Genomic DNA, 20,969 nt, shown 5'->3' with positions numbered 1-20,969 from the left:
GTTATCCACAAACTACACAAGGAAACATTTGAGACAGTTTTTATTAAATATACAAAAGCAAAATAAAGCAAGCTTGCTCAAAGAAGGCAGGACAACATAAGGACATTGTCTTTGGATGGTGTACAGCACCATTAAGGTTAACTTAGATTTTAACAAACCATGAACACAGATAGCTAACTACATTCTGTGTTTCCCTTAGTAGTTTTAAGATCTATCTAGCCATCAATTTATTATTTAAGAAATTTTTCTTCTCCATAATACAAGAAGATTGTAAACAAAGAAATGTAAATGTTTAGGAAAAGCACTGTACGATAAGTTAACTTATTCATTCTTTTCTATGTCAAGAAGTTCTCTACATCTTCCACAATATACATTAATAAAACTAATGTAGGGTAAAACCTTCACTCCAATCCCACAGATCACCTTAATGGTTAATACTGTTTTCCAAAACCAAGCAGAACAAGCAACAGAGTTGTTTACCCTTTTTAAGACATTTCGCTTTAAAACCATTAATTTTAATCAAAGCAAAACTGTTCCAAGAAAGCTATTCAACATATCCCGAAAGAGAACCCCATTTTCTCTCTTGGCATCGCCCTGCAGTATTAGTTCAGAATTATCTGCTAAGCTGTAATACTAGTGCCAGAGACTAATTAGCTACTGGTCTGACCACAGATCACTGCCTGGTATTAAACTATGAGATTAACATTATCAATAGTTTCCTAAAACAATGACTACGAAGTTTCATGAACAACGCTAGACAAGGTATCAGTATTTCTATCTGTCCCCTTTGAGAAGTGTTGTTTCAAATATTTTGGCTGTCAAAACTTCTGATTTACAATTATACAAGTGATTATGAACAAATGCACATTTGTGAGTGGTGAAAGTTAGTTGCACAGTCGTGTCCGACTCTTTGTGATCCCATGGACTGTAGCCCACCAGGGTCCTCTGTCCTTGGAATTCTCCAGACAATACTGGAGTGGGTTGCCATTTCCTTCTCCAGGGGATCTTCCTGAGCCCCGGGTCTCCTGCATTCAGGCAGGTTCTTTACCAACTGAGCTTTAAGTAAGTAAATTAGATATGTACTTTTAAATATAAATCATTTTAATGGACTTGATATTATCACACTGTTGTGTGACATAGCCACACCCAAAATGAAAGCTGGCCCTCTTTCAGAGTATAAAAAAAAAAATCCACAAAAGTCATTCTTTGTACTATGACAGTAATATTCCATGAACGCTGTCTCTAAGTATATATTGGAGGAAAAGAAAAGTGTTGTAGCAACGAGAATAATTTGCTAGTTTCAAACTGTATCTACATCTCTATTTCCTTTCTATGCAATTATCTTACATATTTTCAAAACGTTATCTGCAGAGAGCTCTATGAACACTATTAGCATAAGTGGTCCTCGAGCCAAAAATACTGAAGAGGCTTTAAAAGACACATACTGCAAACTGTCATGCATTCTGTTGCTGTGTGTCAGACTATTAGCTGGGTATCTGAACTAGACTATAGGTCTGACCATTCATGGTATGAGGCTTCTCAAATGCTTTAGTACTATCTGATACACATCAAAAGTGGATTATCTGGTCATTTCCTGTCACTACCCTCTTCCCATGAAAGTAATTCAAACAAATTAGTAGTTTATGTGCAGCCTGTTACCCAACTCTCCTCTACCCTGGGATGGGGAGTGGGGAGTATCAGTTAAATATTGTGAAAATTATCAAATAATATTAATAAACTTCAGATTCAGGCATTCGAGAATCTACCCCTACACCTCGTTAGCACTAATACGACATGCTGCCATGATACAGTATTATTACTCAATAGAATAACTGCTAAATAGACTACATTTGTTACATAATATTTTAATGCAGGGGAATCTGTATTACCAATAGCAAGTTGCTGATATAGATAAAAACCACAGCAAGTTACAGGAATGACCTCAGAGAGTTAGAAAGCTCTTAAAACACAACAGCAAAAGTAATTGTAACAAGGGAAAAAAGAATTCCTAAATAAACACCTGTGGCTGCACAGGGTACAATCTTGACTAAAGCTAGAAAAGATTATGAACCCAGACTATGTTTCAGCTGGACGTGCAGGAATAATAGAAATATGGCTAGGACCACCCAAACCAGATTAACAGGGGAACAAATTAAATTTAGAGTAAAGAAAAGAACCACTGGCATACTGTCAAATGCAAATAGTTTCTGCTTTTTCTTGGTAAGTGACTTAATTTCTTAAAACACTGGTGAAGATAAAGAGCAGATATGAGAGCATCCAGGTACCCAATATTCTAATTATCTATATGCCTAGGACCTAACAACCTATCACTGACTGTCAATCATCCTTGAAGTATCAGCTAAGGACTACATATCTAACTTTTGAAACATGTGAAGGTGGCTTCCACAAATCGCAACCAATAAACCTGGCATTAATCCTGGAAAATACTGTGAAATAATTATTAAAAGGATGTTTGTTAAAATTCATAAAGGAATGTGGTGTTTGCTAACAGACAGGAAGGGCTCATGAAAATACTTTAACGGGAATACAAAAGTAACTACCCCAGAAAACTTATCTGAAATACAGAAGACTTGGCCAAGTCTCTCATGATAAAACGTTCTTGTGGACAAGAAAGAAAAATGAGTGCATGCTAGTACAATTGGGTGGATTAGAAGCTGAACGGTTGCTTATACTCAGATCACAAGTCTACAGTGCCTAACTAGGGCTCAATAAACAATTTACTGCATGAACTAATGAACAGTCAGATCCCTTGAGGTGTGCTCCAGACCAGAAAATGCAAGGTATTTAAGCGGCTTTCATTATGAAATGGTTTGACTCTCCACACTCTCTGGTTCTATATCCTCTTCTTCAATGTATTTACTCCTATTACCCAATCTCAAAATAGTAACCTTCTCCCAAAGGTGGGGAAGCATTTCTTCACTAGTAGAGCATAAAACAGCATCTAATTCAAGGGCTACTTAGAATAAGACTTGCACAAACACATCTATAAATCCCCTTGGTCATTACGTGGAATTTCTACATATGATTTTCTTCCTTGATCCTTTAAGAAACTTTGAACCACTTACACTATTTTCAATTGTCTTAACTTAGTCCTCTCAAATAAACCACAAGAATGCTTATGAAAACATGCAAGCCATAAATCACCTGCCTTTCAAGCAGCAGCAAAAAAAAACCAAACACAAATGTATAACTCATTTCACCTTAAAAACCTGCTGTTTCAAAAAGGAAAAAAATACTTTAAACCTTTTAAGTTTCACAATAATTTTAATTAGAAAAATGATGATGCTATGCCATCAGTGTTTATGAATCTTGTCAAGTGACAACAGACGGTAATGTACTTAACCATTTAAAAATTGTCCTTTTTAGATCCAAGCATGGTATTAAAAAACCAAAAAGTAATACTCTACTATCTTCTTAAAAAACTGACAGTGATATGTCTTTATTTGGAATAAGCAAGTTTAAGAAATAGCTATTTATAATCTTCAAAACAATGCACTGAAAATAAGTCTTAATTTCAGAGTTTTATTGTACTGCACTAAAGGAACAGCAGGATGGTTATACAATGTTCTCTCTCATTCGGTTTTGAAAATCTAAAGTACTTGCAAATTCTTAAGAATACCTTTACCACCAGATTAGAACATTTAGTAACCAATTTCTTAATAAGTAAAGTCTCACAAATTAAAACACATTTAAAATAGCTTTAAATGCATTCTTCACAAGTAAGTCAGCGTATATTTTTGTATCATGTTCACTTATGCTTAAGAATTAAAGCAAGTATATTACTCTGGTGGAAATATAGGGAAATCTCTCATTCATGCAATATACAGGGATAGTATTTCAAGTCCAAGGGGAAAAATATCCCACTCTTATTTTTTTAATGCATCCATATATAATCACCTACATGATAGATAAGGAAAACCATGAAGTTTCCCACAGGTCAGATACATACTTTCAGTTCATCAGAAGCACCTGATATCTACAGCTAATTTATAATTAAATGGCATTTCAATAAAACCAAAATGAGCCCTACAAGTTCCTATAAACGAAAGCTTCCAATGGACTAAGGACAGTCAATAATTAATGCAATCATTCAAGGGATTATGGCTGTTCCTTAAGGAGTGCAAGTTCAAACCTGTCAACACCAGAGGTATCATTTTATATTAATTTATACGTAATTCCATTTAAATTCTTTATCCGAGTATAACATATGAAAACAGTCTTTCCACAAGCAAAAAATGTGGAAACATTTAAAAAATAAGGAGTCATTTTTAAAGTAACTGATCAGATTCCATAGGCTACTCTTGGAAACAGGATCTTGCTGGATAGAATCCCTTCGTTGGTGGCTTTTTGCATGCACTTAACTGGACCAATTCTTCTAAGCGTTGTTCTAAGAGCTCACCAAAACATAGATCATGCTGAAAAGAAGAAAAAGGCTATCGTTAATTCAAACATTTCTAACTATAAAAACTAACAGCACCAAAAAGTTGAGTCTGATTTATATAGTAGTTTGTGGTATCACAACATCACAGAAAATGGTAAGACCAATGACAAGTTCACGATACAATTTTAATCTGCGTTTATGGACTTTTGCCTAAGGTACAACTAGCTCAGTACATGGGCTGAGTTGTTCCCTATTTCCTTTCCAATTTTAGCAAGTAGAACAGCACAGCTGAAAGCTTAATGGGGGATCAGAGCTTAGAGAAGCAATCCAAAACAGCACACTGCTCCAGAGCTGTATCTAAGAATAGGAGTGAGCATCTCCAAGGGCTCACTTCATGCCAGGCCTTCTGCTAGGTCCTAGGAGTTAGGGTACGTACCATTATTATCCCCATTTTACAGACAGGAATAATCAAGGAACTTTCCCATTAGAGAAAGGCTCTAGGCAACAGCAGCAAGTTTAAAAAAAGAAAAGGAGACCAACAAGCAAAACAAAAAGCAATAACCATTTGATCCTACATGCTGGGCGAGGTGAGAGAGGCATGATTCAAGAGCATGTGTGTCTAAACGGAAATACAAAGCAAGGAGGTGAGCAAGCTTGACAGACAATTTAAAACAAATGAATGGGACTTCCCTGTTGGCGCAGTGGATGGGAATCCGCCTGCCAGTGCAGAGGACAAGGCTTTGATCCCTAGTCTGGAAAGATTCCACATGCCACAGAGCAACTAAGCCCATATGCCACAACTGCAGAACCCATGCTCTAGAGCCCACAAGCCGCGACTACTGAAGCCTGCATGCTGCAACAGAGTAGGCCCCGCTTGCCGGAACTGGAGAAAGCCCTCACAAAGCAACCAAAACCCAGCGCAGCCAAAAAAAACTGCTTAAACAAAACGAACCACATAGTGCTACCATCTCCCGGTGAACACTTTCCCACAACTCTATCACTTATTCATTCATTTGCCTTCCTTCAACAAGTACGTTCTAAGTGTCTACTAAATGCCAGCATTGTTTCAGACACTTATTATAGAAACTAAAATATGAAAATTAACAGAAATTAAAAGGACACATGGAATTTCACTTTTCAGAACTTTTTCACTCTGTTTCATGTATGAACATCTGCAGACACTGATTTTTCACAAATATAACCTCTAAAGGCATAAAAATGCATTTTCTGTAAATTTAAGTCCCTCTTCCATAATGGAAAATAATATGAACAAGAAATATGACTACATGCCTACCATTTAACACTAAGAAAGTTTTCAAGTAACAAAAAGGAGAGGGAAGAGAACCTTAATTACTGCAAAAATTTCATCTAATACAATCTTCTTCATATTTTGAAAATCAGGTGGAAATTTCTCTCCAAGTTGAATATATATTAATAAAATATGAGAGAGATGTATTTATATAAAGAAAAATTATAACTGTATTCTAGCCCTAGTTTTATTCTAGTTTTAATAAGCAGCTGTGTTCCTCCACCTACAGTACAGCTAGAATGGTGGCTCTCAACCAGGGCGATTTTGCCCCACAGGGAGCATCTGGTAGCGTCTAGAGACATTTCTGGTTATTATCACTGGGGCAGGGGGATGCTACTGGCATCAGTGGATAAAGGCCAGGAATGCTGCTGAACATTCTACAATGCACAGGACAGCTTCTCACAACAAATTCTGTCTTGCCCAGAATATCAACAGTGCCAAGGTCAAGAAACCCTGATCAAGAGGAATGATATGAGTCCATCTAAGTATAAAAGGGTGAAACTCAGTAACTGCACCATCCTGTATGATAGAACTTTCCTTTCCTTCATGCCATACGGAGCATCCAAACCAGAAAATAAAGGGTAGAACACATAGTTTAACAAGAATGATTAAAAAAAAAATTAAACATAATCTTGAGACAGACCCTGAGGCAAGCAAAAACTTTTTTGCAAATGCACACAGCCACATGCTCTTGCTCTGCCATGAAAAATGAGGACCCGCCCCAGTTTTCTGTCTCTGACTGCACATCAGCTGGCTGCCTGGCCAAGTACCAGTTTATTCAATGTGCGTGAATTTGTCAGTGTGTGCTGGGCCATTACCAGTACCACCATTCAGGACATGAGTTATTCTTCAAGTGGGTTTTAAGGTGTTCAGACCTAATGCCTACAGATGTTTCAGGCAGCAAAGTAAAATGGTATTTTCATTTTTTAAACTTACCCATATAGGTAGTAAAAAAATGCTAGAAGATAAAAAGCTAATTTGCACCATCCTTCTTTCTGACAATATGCTAGAATATCTGCATTCATGATGGTTGTAGGATCATAGAGTCCTGGTCCACTCATCACTGGTCTACTCATATACCTGTAATAAGCACAATTGATTAGCCACTCAGAATGGAAGCTAACCTTCAAGATGGACAGCAGCATTCTTCTCAAACAATACTGGTTACAATGAGAGGTGGCCCACATAGAGAAGCATACTTTTAGTTCTAGGTGGAGTTCTTTCCTTTTATCATCTTAATTTTAAAACTAGAGCCCCTAAAGGGGAAAACAGAGCAGTTAAAACAAGGCATATCTGGTCTCCTCTACACTTTCAGAAATCCAAGAGAACGACAAATAACTATAAAAAGGAAATACAATTTTTTCTCTCTCAACTTTCTACTTTAACATAAAGAAGCCTTCACCAAGATGTTCCAAATGCTCACATTTGGCTTTGTCCTTCTCTTTTCTTTCTCTAAATACATGTACATTTTTTCCTGAGCCGTATCAGAGCCCATTACCATGTGAAATCACTTTACTTCTAAGTATTTCTTCCACATGTACTTCCTAAAGTCAAGGGCAATGAGACTTTGCCTATCTGAAACAAAACATGTAGAAGTTATGAAATATGAATCTTATAAATAACCAAATTTAGAGTCGTAAAGTAAACAAGGAGAAAGAAATAAAGACACACACTGTACAATCTGATTTACATGAAGTTCAGAAAAGGACAAAACTAATCTAAGTGACAAAAGATCACTGTTTCTCCTGAGGAAGTTAGAGGGTAACTGGGATGGGACACAAGGGACTCTTCTGGGGGCTGGAACTAATGTATATCTTGATCTGGGTGGTGGTTTCACAAGTGTACACAGACATAAAAATCCACTGAGCTGTACACTTCAGATTGTGCACACATTACTGTATCTAAGATATAGCTTAATTTTTTAAAAACCCTTTAACAAATAGTAACATAAGCTCCATAAGAGGTATTAAAGCAGTATTTGTTCATCCCTGTGGTTTAAAAAATAAATGCCAACTACTTTCATTTAGGGGGCTTCCCTGGTAGCTCAGTCGGTAAAGAAACTGCCTGCAGTACAGAAGACCCGGGTTTAATCCCTGCGTCAGAAAGATCCCCTGAAGATGGAAATGGCAACCCACTCCAGTATTCTTGCCTGAAGAATCCCATGGACAGAGGAGCCTGGTGGGCTACGGTCCATGGGGTCGCAAGAGTCAGACACGACTTAGCAACTAAACCACCACCACTTTCATTTAGGTGACTAGTATGTTAAGATAATCGTATCAACCATAGTATAATTAAAATTTAGGAAAAGTATTAGAAGTGTATCTCAATATTACCTCCAAATATGATATGCCAAGAGGGGCATATTGAGACCCAGTGTAAGCCACTCTGCTGCACAAAGAAACATGACACAGAAGAAAGCATGGATGAGGTACTCTGGAAGGACCAGCTGGAAGAAAAAACACAAGCCAGTTATCCGTTATCAAAACACCTTGGCATGAAGTCAACTGCTAATTTGGAGAGCAGGTGGCAACTAAGTTTCCATAGTGAAAAATCACTTGTTTTCTTAGAATCAGAAATGAAAAATGCTACTGAGTTTTATTTTCATATTTAACTTCTGACCAAAAGCAGGATTATATGCAAACTGACCAGAGGTTATAGCTTGCACTAAAACAGTAATATGTGACTCAAAATTTTAAACCCAAATTCTTACAACAGGTTAAATTATACAAAGTTACCACCCAGATTGTTCAAACACAGCTATTTGCTAATCACTTAGAATAACTTTTTCTTTCCACTGTTTAAAAATGATAAAAATATAAAAATGAAGTATCTGATCACATGCAACATGATATAAAAAAATTCATAAGAACAAAGCTCCCTTTATAAGTTCACACATTAGTGTTTTTAAGCCTTTAACAGAAACCAGGGTGCTACAAATACAATATTTAGCAAAACACACATTACCACAAAAGTAATTTTTCAATGGAAAGCCAACAGCCAATCATCTCAGCACAGTCGGAGTGGAAGAACACTAAAATGCACAGATGCAAACGATGTGCGTTCTGCAATGTAGGAGGGAAAAGACTGGGATCTAAACCATGACACTGGAATTCTCCCCGTTCCTGAGCTCCCGTTCCTACACAGCTTTTCTGTTTCTTTCAGGCTGCTTTCTCCAGTGAAGTGCTACACACACAGCAGGCCGGTAGCAGCTCAGAACTCAAAAACAAAATACATCTTTTGATAGCAAGCAGTATTAAATGAAGAAAAACTAGTCCAAGGAAAATGCTTCTTATAAATGCCCAAGAGTTCAGGCTTTAAATTATCTTTCTCATCCTAGAGATTTCAGTCTAATGACTCTGTCAAATATAAATACTAAAACCTTTCATTGCAAGTTTCAGCCAAAGAGTTTCCTACAGTAAGTCACAGCTGCAAAGCCAGTTTCTCAAATGTGTCTGTACTGTACCATCAGATCTTTCCTGAGGGAAAACTACAGCTGTAGAAATAATATAATTATATTACTTATTCAAGCCCATTTTCTAGTACTCCCAAATTACCCTTCCCATTCAAAGCTGTAAAGCAAAGTTTTTAATTAATACTATTTTAAATAAAATTCTAGTAAAACCAATTAATCTGTACCACTAACCAGATATTTTCCACAAATTTAAGCAATATAATAAGATTAAACTCTGCACATATATATAAACATATAAATATAAATAATATGAACTGTTAAATCAGCATTTAGTTAAGATCAAAGTTAAACATCTGTAAGAAAACAAGAAAACGTCTACAGGGAAATCTTTGAAACACAAAGACTACAACCAGGACAAACCAAGAAAAATACACATTTTATTAGGAGTTCCACTAGCGCTTCTGTTTATAATACTAAATAACAAGATTTTTCTTTACAATATAATAAGCCTATTTCAGTTCTCTAAAAACCAACTGATCTAACAATACAAATCATCATTCAAGTTTTCATTCTACACTCCCAGACTGATGTATGGGGAGAAAATGACTTTAAAAGCATGCTCCCTACTGCTTTTAAACAGTCTTCTTTAATAAGACTGATAATAAAGGTCACCTGCAATTCTACCAGTTCTAGTATGAAACAAATGCCACACTCCCTCCCTTCTCCTCAAAGCAGTCCAGAAACTTGTACTATACATCTCTCAAAAGGACCAGCACTCTTCATTCCTTAATAATGAAATGTCCCCATAAGTGGCACAGAATTTTCCATTTAGGAACCAACATTTACACAAAAACTAGTATTCATAAAAAACACCTCATGCAAATATGGCTGAAATAATAGTACTCAAACATGCAAATCATAATATTCTCTAGCTAAGGTTCACATTCTAAAAAATAATTGTATTTGTCTTCCCCCATACTTTGGCAGAATTGTCAAAACAAATTTTCAATAGGGAAAACTGTCAGATGCACTGCTATTGAGCCAATTATCGGCACCCTATCCAAAACACAACTTAGGCTGATGTAGAAACTTCCTTCTGACCCACTACAGCATTTGGAGATCCCAAGCACAAAGTGAGAATTTCTTGCCATTAAAAAAAGCTAGAAACCACAAACTATATGTTAAAATGAAGTGAGTCCATCTTAGATTTACAGTAAATTAGGAAAACACAAGAATTTGAACCTAAAAATCAGGCTGAGTTCCAATTCTGACTCTAGGTGAGCAGTGTGACCCTGAGCAAAGTGCTCAAACCTCATTAAGTAAACCCCAATTTACTCTCCTTTAGAGTATGATACACCTACCTCTTAGGATTGTCATGAAAACTGAATGAGAAATTCAGGTAAAGATGTTTAGCACAGAGCCTGGCACCCAGGATAGCCCTCATCTGATTTCAGCTATGATTATCTTCATCATCATTTGGTTATTTGAAGTAATGAAAAGCCAATGAAAATAGTAAATTATTAATAAACAAACATCAAAAGGAGAAATTTCAGTTCAACTTCTTGGTAACAATAAAGAGTAAGTTAAGACGTTTTACAATGAACATTACTACTTTCCAATAAGAAGGCAGATTTATCTTTTGTTTCGTAAGAGCAGAGAAACAGTTAATACTTTTAACTGTACCTACATCAAGTCTTATCAGTTCTTTAAAGACAAACTAGGAATGTATTCCATCATGCCTGTTTATCTAGGAAACAATGATAAAGAAGCCAATTAACTTTACAGACCCTTTCCAAATAAAATCCCTCTGGCATGCCAGTGTTTCAGTTTTACACAGCTCAAGTCTATATATGTTTTCATCTTCATTAAGTAATTTTTAAAGATGAATTAATAGTCTATTTCTTGAAGACACACACACTGCTTTCTTACAAACAACCTTTTGGTTTTTGACCAGTTCAACAAAAATCAAACCTACAGTCTAAAGGTGAATCTTCCTGAATGAGCAAACTAAATGAAGTAAAAATAAACATATGGCCCCAAGCACAATAGGGCCACACTATAACTAAATCAGAAGAGCTCAGAACTTAGTGTAAGACAGTTCTGTTTTAGAAACTTAGATTGGATATACTAGAAATAACTATGTAGACGTTTGTATATAAATTGTTAACCACAAAGTTCTGACAGCATGGGTCGAGGGTAAGCATTACTCCAAAATCTCAGAGCCTGAGAACAGAGCTACCCACCTTAAAGGTTCTGAATAAACAGCAGCTGAAAGAGTAAATAAATTCCAGAACCAAAGACAAAAGTAGATATAGTACTAAAGGCTCCACCTACAGACTATCTCAGAGTAAGTCACAAAAGAATAATCATCTCACCTATTAAAGTCATTTCAAGTTAACCAACTTTCAAACACTGCACCTAATAATCTAATATCAAAGTGCCTATGGCTATAACATTTTTTAAAATGCATGAGCATTTAACAGCTTTCCCTACTTGACTGGGCCAGCAAGCAAACATTTGCATAAAATATGAAATTTCATGAAATCAGAAACCTCAACAGGCATATGAACAAGCACACTGAACACAACAGTTTACAAATACAAATGCCTAGCCCTCCCCATGAAATGAATGCAGCATTAAAATATTAAACTAAAAGCAGTACACACCTTTAATGCAATTTTGACTCTTTTAATCTTTTTGACCTTTTCAACTGTCTTTGGCCGACAATGTAAAAAGCAGATTGGAAGAATGTTAGTATGACAGCTGACAAGATCACCAGCAGATTAATAATAGTCAGAATAGTCAAGCAGGACAGGAAAAAGAATATTTTTTAAAATTCTGCCTACTTAAAAAAAGTACAAATTTATCAGGCTACTGAGAATACTGGCCATTTTCAAATTGTATCAAGTTAAAAGCAAAAACAGTTTAAAAATCTAGAGAAATACCCTAGATTATAACTTACAGGATTCAGGGTATTACACTGGTCTATAGGATTCTTGTAGTCAGTCTTCAGCTCATCGAATGCTATAATCTAAAATAAAAATAAAATAGTTAGGATCTCTCATTTTAACAAAGAGTGGCAACAAACCTGCCTCATCAAGCAATAATTGAATAAAGTTAACTCCTTGGAAGAAAAATTATGACCAACCTAATAGTATATTCAAAAGCAGAGACATTACTTTGCCGACTAAGGTCCGTCTAGTCAAGGCTATGGTTTTTCCTGTGGTCATGTATGGATGTGAGAGTTGGACTGTGAAGAAGGCTGAGCGCCGAAGAATTGATGCTTTTGAACTGTGGTGTTGGAGAAGACTCTTGAGAGTCCCTTGGACTGCAAGGAGATCCAACCAGTCCATTCTGAAGGAGATCAGCCCTGGGATTTCTTTGGAAGGAATGATGCTAAAGCTGAAGCTCCAGTACTTTGGACACCTCATGTGAAGAGTTGACTCATTGGAAAAGACTCTGATGCTGGGAGGGATTGGGGGCAGGAGAAGGAGACGACCCAGGATGAGATGGCTGGATGGCATCACGGACTCGATGGACGTGGGTCTGAGTGAGCTCTGGGAGATGGTGATGGACAGGGAGGCCTGGCGTGCTGCGATTCATGGGGTCGCAAAGAGTCGGACACGACTGAGCAACTGAACTGAACTGAACTGAACGAGGAAGTGTACCAACTTTGCCTGTGTCAGTTTACAGTAAACACAGTATGTGCTCATTAAATAACTAGAATCACATGTAAAGAACTAAAAACACGTACATCATTATCACTAAAATGATAAATATCTTCAATTTTCAATTTTTTCAATGCCTCCACTCAAGTTATTTTCTCTGTGTGAAATGGTCTTTCCCTCAGCCATAATTATCTACAGAAACTCCTCTTTATCATCCTAAAAAAACACTCTTCCTATGTCAACCCCTCCCAGTAGATTTCCCTGACTTCCTTGGGCAGAAATAACTGCATGCCCTGTCTATAATCTCCACATAGTACACGGCTTTATAATGCTACCCGGCTGGCATTTCTCATACTAGAGGAGAGGATTTAAGGTCAGGTTTATGCCCTCCCCCAGACTCTGCAGCCCTTCGGGTGAAGTGGTTTTCATCATCCGTGCATGTCCACCTCCATCACAGTGTTCGGTGGGACACCAGAAATGGACTCGCATGTGTCAGCTTGTTCCCATTTGTGTCCAAACACATGTATTTCAAGGTCCTGCTTTCATTTGGAAATTTCAAGAAATGGCCTCAGAATAGAGGAACACTAAGATTATTAAATTTCACAGCCAGGATCACCACATACGGTAGTGCAGCTTCTGCACAGGACCAAAGGCCAGGTGGGGGCACAATGCCATCGCAGGCTCCTGCTGCCAAACACCCGGGCATGGGCTTTGCACCCAGGGGTTGTTCAGGAGGGAGGACTTTTCCAGTCCTTCTGCCTCAAGGAGCATCTTATCCTAATTCACCTTAAGCACCACACAGGAAAGAGTACGCCTGTTTAAGGCCACTGCAAAAGTGATCAATCTGACCTTGTTTCATGTCCTCAGTATCTTCCTACCATGTGCAGGTCCTTTCATTAGGTCACCAAATGGAAGACTAAAGAAAGGTAAAGCCCAGGTTAAGGCGAGCTTCTCATGGGGTGCTAAGTGAAACAGCTATATACGTGGTAAGGGGGGGAAGAGCTCACTCTCTTAAAATACATGGCAAGAGTAAATCAACTAAAATCAACTTTAATATAAATAAATAAATGAACAAATACATTTTTTTAAATCATACCATTAAAAAACAAACAAACAAAAAAACACATGGCAAGAATCACAAATTATTCTGTCCAAGAAATAGACTCACAGACTCAAGAGAATGATCTTGTGGTTGCCAGGGGGAAAGGATGGAGGGGAAAAGATAGGGAGTCTGGGATGGACAGGTACACACTGCTGTATTTAAAATGGACAACCAACAAAGACCTACTGCATAGCTCAGGGAACTCTGCTTAACGTTATGTGTCAGCCTGGATGGAAGGGGGAGTTTGAGGGAGAATGAATACATGTATATGTATGGCTGAGTCCCTTTGCTGTCCACCTGAAACGACCATAAACACTGTTAAGTTGCTATAATCCAATACAAAATAAAAAGTTTAATTAAAAAAAAAAATGTCAATGGGGACTAAAAATGTTTCTGTCCAAACTCTGAAAAGAAATGTGGCATTAACATTTAGGGTCAATGAACACAGAATTTCAAAGCCAAAATGCACAAAAAATCAAATTGGGGTGACACACCACTTTGTGGTGTTCAGTGTCAAAATAAGAAGCCAAAGGCCCCAAGTTTATGGGGAAGCTATTTTAATTGCTGCCACTAACCACCCAGGGGACAAAGAATTTAATCCACCCTTCCTCGGATGGGCTAGGACTACCATCTTTGTATGTGAGACAGTGCTACTCAATAGTACCAAAAATCACTTAAGTCATATATTTCTACCTTTTAATAAATGCTGGTTTAAATCCTTAAATCCTGTTAAAATCCTTAGCTTCATAAAAAGATGAGTTTAATTTCTGGAATTTTATAAAATTTACCAACCTGGCCTAATAAAAATTCTAATGCAAACAGAAATGGAAGGAAATTAATTAAACATTAAAATGTAAGCTCCATGAAAGCAAAGAGTTTTGCTGGGTTCACTGCTCTGTTCTAGGGCCTAAAATAGTGCCTGGCACATACTTAAGTGTTCAATCAATATTTACTGAATAAAGATGGGGGGGAGGGGGAAAAAATTGCCCTATGCTTAAAATAAAGTACAGAACTCACCAAAAGGCATTTTCCTTTGAGCTTCCCTGATAGCCCAAAGAATCCACCTGCAATGCAGGAGACCCTGGTTCAATTCCTGGGTCGGAAAGATCTTCTGGAGAAGGAAGAGGCAACCCACTCCAATATTTTTTGGGATTCCCTTGTGGCTCAGCTGGTAAAGAATCTCCTGCAATGTGGGAGACCTGGGTTTGATCCCTGGGTTGGGAAGATCCCCTGGAGAAGGGAAAGGCTACCCACTCCAGTATTCTGGCCTGGAGAATTCTATGGACTGTATAGTCCATGGGGTCGCAAAGAGTCAGACACGACTGAGTGACTTTCACTTTCAATGACCCATAACACACATACATGTTAAAAATACAAGTGTACAATTAAAGATATTAATTTATGTTTTATAGATATTATTAGTCAATTATCTGATATCAGCTGTGATATACTCCCAGTGGAATGGCAACCCATTCCAGAATTCTTGCCTGGAAAATTTCATGGACAGAGGAGCTTGATGGGTACAGTCCATGGAGCTGAAAAGACCTGGACCCAACTTAGTGACTAAACCACCACTACAATAAGCTTTAAGAGAAGGACCATGATCACAAATACAATTACTTCCCTTTAACAAGATTCAATTTAATAGCAAAGTATGAAACTTGTGCTTAAACTTTTTTCCCACTGGACATTTTCTTCAGGCGATTTCAAAGGATCTTTTAATGAGTATGTTGCTGAATGGGTTTCTGTTTGAGTGCTATAAGCTAGAGTTGTCAAAACTCTTCTGAAGAGACTCTTAAACTAGTGGTTTTCAAATCTTTTGTGACTGTGTATCTGGACAAGGATGTTCACAAAATTTTCCACAAAAGTTCAAAAACAAAAATAAATAATTTGATGCACATCTTTGGGGAATGACTTCTGCATTTTTAGCTTTCAAACAAGCCTGTGCTCCCCAACTCTGTTCTCCAAAAAGCACCAGGCACATGAATTAGGACTACACTGACAGATGTAACCATCAGCATTAAAAAATCCGCCCTAGAACAGGTAACATAAAGGAGATTTTTTTTAATTTAATACTTTAAATTCCCAGATGAGTCTTCTCACAGATACTTAAACTACCTAAGAAAACAAACTGAAGGTTCCATAGTTAACAGAAAAAAATTAAAACTATGTCTTTATTTAGAATTTTCAATTTGTTCCCCAAGGATGCATAATCTTCTGAACTACTAAGAAATCCCTAAGGACATAAGCTCTCCACTAATCTGAGTACAAACAAATTTTTAATTCTATAACAAGACTCTATCTGTGCAAGCTGCGTGCTAGGTCACTTCAGTCGTGTCAGACTCTCCGCGACCCTATGAACCAAAGCTCACCAGGCTCCCCTGTCCTTGGGATTCTCCAGGCAAGAATACTGAAATGGGTTGCCGTGCCCTCCTCCAGGGGATCTTCCCAACTCAGGGATCAAGCCTGTGTCTCTTACGTCTCCTCAGGCAGGTTCTTTACCACTAGCACCACCTGGGAAAACCACACCCCCCAAAAAAATACCTATTTCACCCAGACACATATTCATTTAAATTGCCCATTTTTTAAAAGTGCAGTTCTAGGTTTTCTTTAAGCCAAACACAATCTAGTTCAAAATGTAAGCATCCACAGCTCTAAGAATCCTCATCAGCTCATCCGAAAACAAGTGCCCATGAAGCAGGAAATAATTAAATCCTCATCTACAGATGGCAGGGAACCACACATTTCAGTTTTATCAGAGGCTTACTAAGGCAGAGCTAGTTTGCATCCCGAATTATCTTTATTTATTAAGGAAGAGTCAAAGAAGAGTCCAAAATGCTCTTCAAGGTATGGGTTCCTACTGAAAAGCATTTCGAGAGAACAGTTACTTAATATCCTACATAAGCATTCCCCACTACACAAGCAGTTGGGTTTCAAATACTTATAAACATAATCACACTCTTTAGCAAAAGGGAATGGATTTAGATTTTTTTTTTTTGCACACGACACTGCTGCCATTTAAATCACTCTGCTTCTCTATGTTCCATAACAAATCCTTGCTTTGGACATGATGAAACCTGACTTAAGATTTACGTAAGAGTGAACCTGCCCCATCATCCAAATTAAGACCAATATTCCAAAAGGTATGGAGGGCAGAGCAAACATAAGATAAATTTTAAATGAATGCTGATTTCCAAAAGGCTGCTTCTAATCTTATGTTAGAGAAACAGGAATCCTTAAAAAAAAAATCTCTTGAAGAGGCCTTCCCTGGTGGACCAGTTGTTAATCATCTGCCTTGCAAGGCAGGAGACACCAGCTGGATCCCTGGTCCAGAGACCCCACATCCGGCAGGGCAACTAAGCCTGCGTGCCACAACTTCTGAAACCTGTAAGCCCTGGAGCCCAAGCTCCAAAACAAGAGAAGACACTGCAACGAGAAGCCCGCGACCACAACAAAGACCCAGGGCAGCCAAAAATAAATTAAAAAAAAAAAAAAATCTCTTGCAGAACTATTTCAGAGAAACAAGAATCCTTAAAAATCTCTTGTAGAACTATTTCACAGAGAACTTAACTTGTTCCTTACAGGGACCAGTAAGGATGCAACAAGATATGAGTAAAAGAAGAGGGAGAAATTGTCCTAGAGAAACATAAGTTTTCTGAGCATTTTCAAAATCAAATTCAAACCATCTACTACGTCAAGCTACTCCGAATACAGAGGTGGCTAAGACTTGTCTCTGGAGAAACTCTGTCGGTCAAAGTATGATTTAGGGGGAAAGTTCGGATTTAAGGTCAACAAAGTAATCAATTCAACGTGCATCAAAGTTCACCGGGCAACAAGAAGCCGGGGAGGAAAAAGTGATTTTACTTGAAGTGCTGAAAAGCAGAGTTGGAAATTTATCTAAAGTAGGTTACAGTTATCTCATTTGGGCCACACTCCTGTGAATACCCGAAAACAAAGACAATCTGTATTAAATATTAACAATAATTAGGCAAACTTCATTACGGCTAAGCACGTAGCACGCCCCTCTGCGGCCTTGACATCCTGCGGAGTGATGCGAGACCTCGAGGAGGCGGAGCCGGTTAGCTAAGCGCTGTGCCTCAGGGCCCATCAGCACCGCGGCCGCCCCACCCGGCGCGGGAAGAGCAGCGGCGCGCGCGGCCTGCGCCGGGACACCGCGGGCGCAGCCAGCCAACCGCCCGACGTCTCGACTCCTCCTGGACCTGCAGCTCCCGACCCGGGGACGGAGGGGCGCGTAGACCCCTGGCCGCGCGGCCTGCACCGCCCCGGCCTGGCCCCATCCCCAGCGTGCCGACCTCCGAAGACCGTGGCCGCCCAGACCATGGGCCCGGGGCAAGAAGAGGCTGCGCAGCCACCTCGCCCTCCTTCCCCCGGCCCCGGCTACTCACGTGCCAAATGGCGAAAAAGATGAGCGCGGCGGTGAGCAGCAGCGCCAGCATATAGCAGAAGGCCGCGAACGTGAACGCCATGGCAGGGGGAAAGGGAGCAGCGCCGGTGCCAGCGGAGAAAGGCCGCGCAGGGCCCTCTGGGTAAAACCATTCACTTCCCGCGGCCACAGCCCACTCAGCCGCTTGCCACCGCCTCCGCCGCCGCGGCGCCTGCCCTGCCAACGCGCCTGCGCACCGGTCCCGGTGCAAGGCGCCCTCCGGTGGCCAGAGTCCGCTATGCGCTTATATTGTTTGCATAGCGGATTGATTATTTTGTTTACTCCGCTTGTTTATTCTTTGAACAAAAATGTTCACTGAATGAGTGCCCAATATCTTCCAAATACTGTGCTTCTCCTTTGAGATACAAAGATGAGTAAAATAATACTTGCACGGAAAGAAGTTAGGATAATACCGGAAATGAATATGTAAATAAATCATTACAGTGTTATAACCCTGTGGCACGTTATGAAAGGTCAGAGCACGGCAACCAGCCCGCCCTGGGGCGTTCAGGAAAGGATTCCTGGAGTAGGTGTTTCTTAAGCGAAGGCTAACATGATGGGTAGAAATTGTCCAGGCAAATTTGTCCAGACTATAGAATCAGCCTTCCAAGGAGAGGGTTCAAGGTAAGCAAAGGCAGAGATGAAAGTAAGATAAAAAGCTCAATGTCTTAGGTGAAACTACCTTAGCTGTTCTAAATTAGTGGTTAAGACAGTGTTGAGAGTCTGAAAGGGGTTCCCTAGGGTTTAGATCATATCATACAAGGATATGCGGGTTAAGGAGCTCAGACTTCATATCCCATAAGCCTATGTTTTTCAATCAGCTCACCACACACAATTTGACTTTTTCACTGCAACACAACAGAACATCACACACGTTGAATTAGAGAAGGACTTCTGGATATAGAGACAAAGAAATACAGATATAACAAAAATTTCACAAAACAAGACTACATATCCACGAGTACCTGTCCTGTTATTCTTTTTTGCTGTTTTGTTTTTAATATTGGTTGAGACCCACAAAATTGGCTCACCCACCTGCTAAAATATTGCTGCTGATGGAGTGGAAATCACTGAAAGCTTTTAAACAAGAGAGCGACACGTTTAACTCTGCGTTAAAAGATCACTCACACCAGCAAAATGTATAGAGAATGGTTTAGAAGCAGTCTATCCAGTGCTGTCCCACAGAACTTTCTGCAATGGTGGAAGTTTTATCAGTGCTGTTCAATATAGTGGTTATTGAGCAGTTGCAATGTAGCTAGTATAACTGAAGAAGTGAACTTTACATTTTACTTATTTTAATTAATTAAAATTTAAAGAACCACATGTGGCTAGTGGCTGCCGTCTTGGATAGCCGTCAGGATTATGTGGCACCTTGGTGCAAATTACAAAGGTACTCTCTCCAGATAAACAGAGCTTCATACCTGGGCACAAGAATGCAGGTTATACTTCAGTCCCGCTAACCTTAGCCAGTCACCTCTGGCAGTATACAAATTGCCCAACTGACATGATGACCCTAATTAGAGAAGCGAGAGATTGGAAGCAAGGAGCCCACAAGAATGATCCAGGCAAAAGTTGCTGTGGCTCTGACTAAAGCTGTGGAAACTGGGAGAGAAAGGAGTGAATAGATTTAATAATATTTAGGAGAAATGCTCAATAGGACTTGATTGACTGGATACAGTGGTGAGAGAGGAAGGTGTCAGAAAAGATGTATATAGTACTGCAGGCCATGGAAGCATGGCAAAATGCAGCGCTAGGCAACGTTTGTGCCAGGAGAACTCATGATCTAATGAGAGCGGACAGATTCCTGTTGTCCAGGGAAACAAGAGTTTGTGAGGAAAACTGTCCATGCCAAACCGTGAGATCCAGCCACCTTCTTGTAAATGAATCCAATCTACATTTTGGAATATGATGTTTCATCACCATTTACCTCGAGGATCTGCCTTTTGGCAACAAGCTCCCCTGTCCCCTTAGTGAAAAATTAATAAATGAAACCTGAGTTAAACAGGGTCTGGAGACCAGAAGGGGGAGCTCTCATGCCCTGTGATGATAGCAGAGCCCAACAGGAAGAAAATAGCTTCCTCTTCTTTCCTGGTTAAGGACTCAGCCAACAAAAAGCCCTGGGCTCTATGCTTGCCACAGTCCTCCCAACTTCCTTTTCCCCCTTTATAAATGTGTTCTTCCCTTGCCAACTGGAGGACTTGCACATGGATACAGATCCTGAATTGCAATTCTCTACTGATCTGGAAATTCAGAAAATGAAGATCATGGCATCTGGTCCCATCATTTCATGGGAAATAGAGGGGGAAATAGTGGAAACAGTGTCAGACTTTATTTGGGGGGGCTCCAAAATCACTGCAGGTGGTGATTGCAGCCATGAAATTAAAAGACACTTACTCCTTGGAAGAAAGTTATAACCAAACTAAATAGAATATTCAAAAGCAGAGAAATTACTTTGCCAACAAAGGTCCATCTAGTCAGTTCTGTTCAGTTCAGTTCAGTCGCTCAGCCGTGTCTGACTCTTTGTGACCCCATGAATCACAGCAGGCCAGGCCTCCCTGTTCATCACCATCTCCCGGACTTCACTCAGACTCACGTCCATCGAGTCAGTGATGCCATCCAGCCATCTCATCCT

General features: G+C 39.2%; 1 protein-coding gene across 1 annotated transcript; it reads right to left on the bottom strand.

Annotated features, from left to right (window-relative positions):
• Positions 1–23: 23 nt before the first annotated feature.
• On the bottom strand, positions 24–18,518 carry CNIH1 (cornichon family AMPA receptor auxiliary protein 1). The gene is made up of 5 exons (XM_040226411.1): positions 18,300–18,518; positions 12,086–12,154; positions 8,045–8,157; positions 6,648–6,791; positions 24–4,436 (listed from the first exon to the last, which is right to left on the bottom strand). Exons 1-5 carry the CDS (start codon positions 18,378–18,380, stop codon positions 4,409–4,411), a joined length of 435 nt encoding a protein of 144 aa, XP_040082345.1. The 5' UTR covers positions 18,381–18,518; the 3' UTR covers positions 24–4,408.
• Positions 18,519–20,969: the final 2,451 nt, after the last annotated feature.

The sequence above is a fragment of the Oryx dammah genome, unplaced genomic scaffold, assembly GCF_014754425.2.
Source record: "Oryx dammah isolate SB20612 unplaced genomic scaffold, SCBI_Odam_1.1 HiC_scaffold_26, whole genome shotgun sequence".
NCBI classification, from domain to species: domain Eukaryota; kingdom Metazoa; phylum Chordata; class Mammalia; order Artiodactyla; family Bovidae; genus Oryx; species Oryx dammah.
Note: the sequence above shows the minus strand (reverse complement) of the source record. Positions and strands in the feature narration are given on the sequence as shown.

Excerpts from the sequence above, each read along its gene's own strand:
- CNIH1 (XM_040226411.1), bottom strand. The coding sequence starts at position 18,380 with ATGGCGTTCACGTTCGCGGCCTTCTGCTATATGCTGGCGCTGCTGCTC. Across the intron at positions 6,792-8,044 it reads TTGGCATATCATATTTGGAG|GTATATGAGTAGACCAGTGA; the intron begins GTAATATTGAGA and ends TGCTTATTACAG. Across the intron at positions 4,437-6,647 it reads TTTTTTTACTACCTATATGG|CATGATCTATGTTTTGGTGA; the intron begins GTAAGTTTAAAA and ends TCTTCTTTTCAG.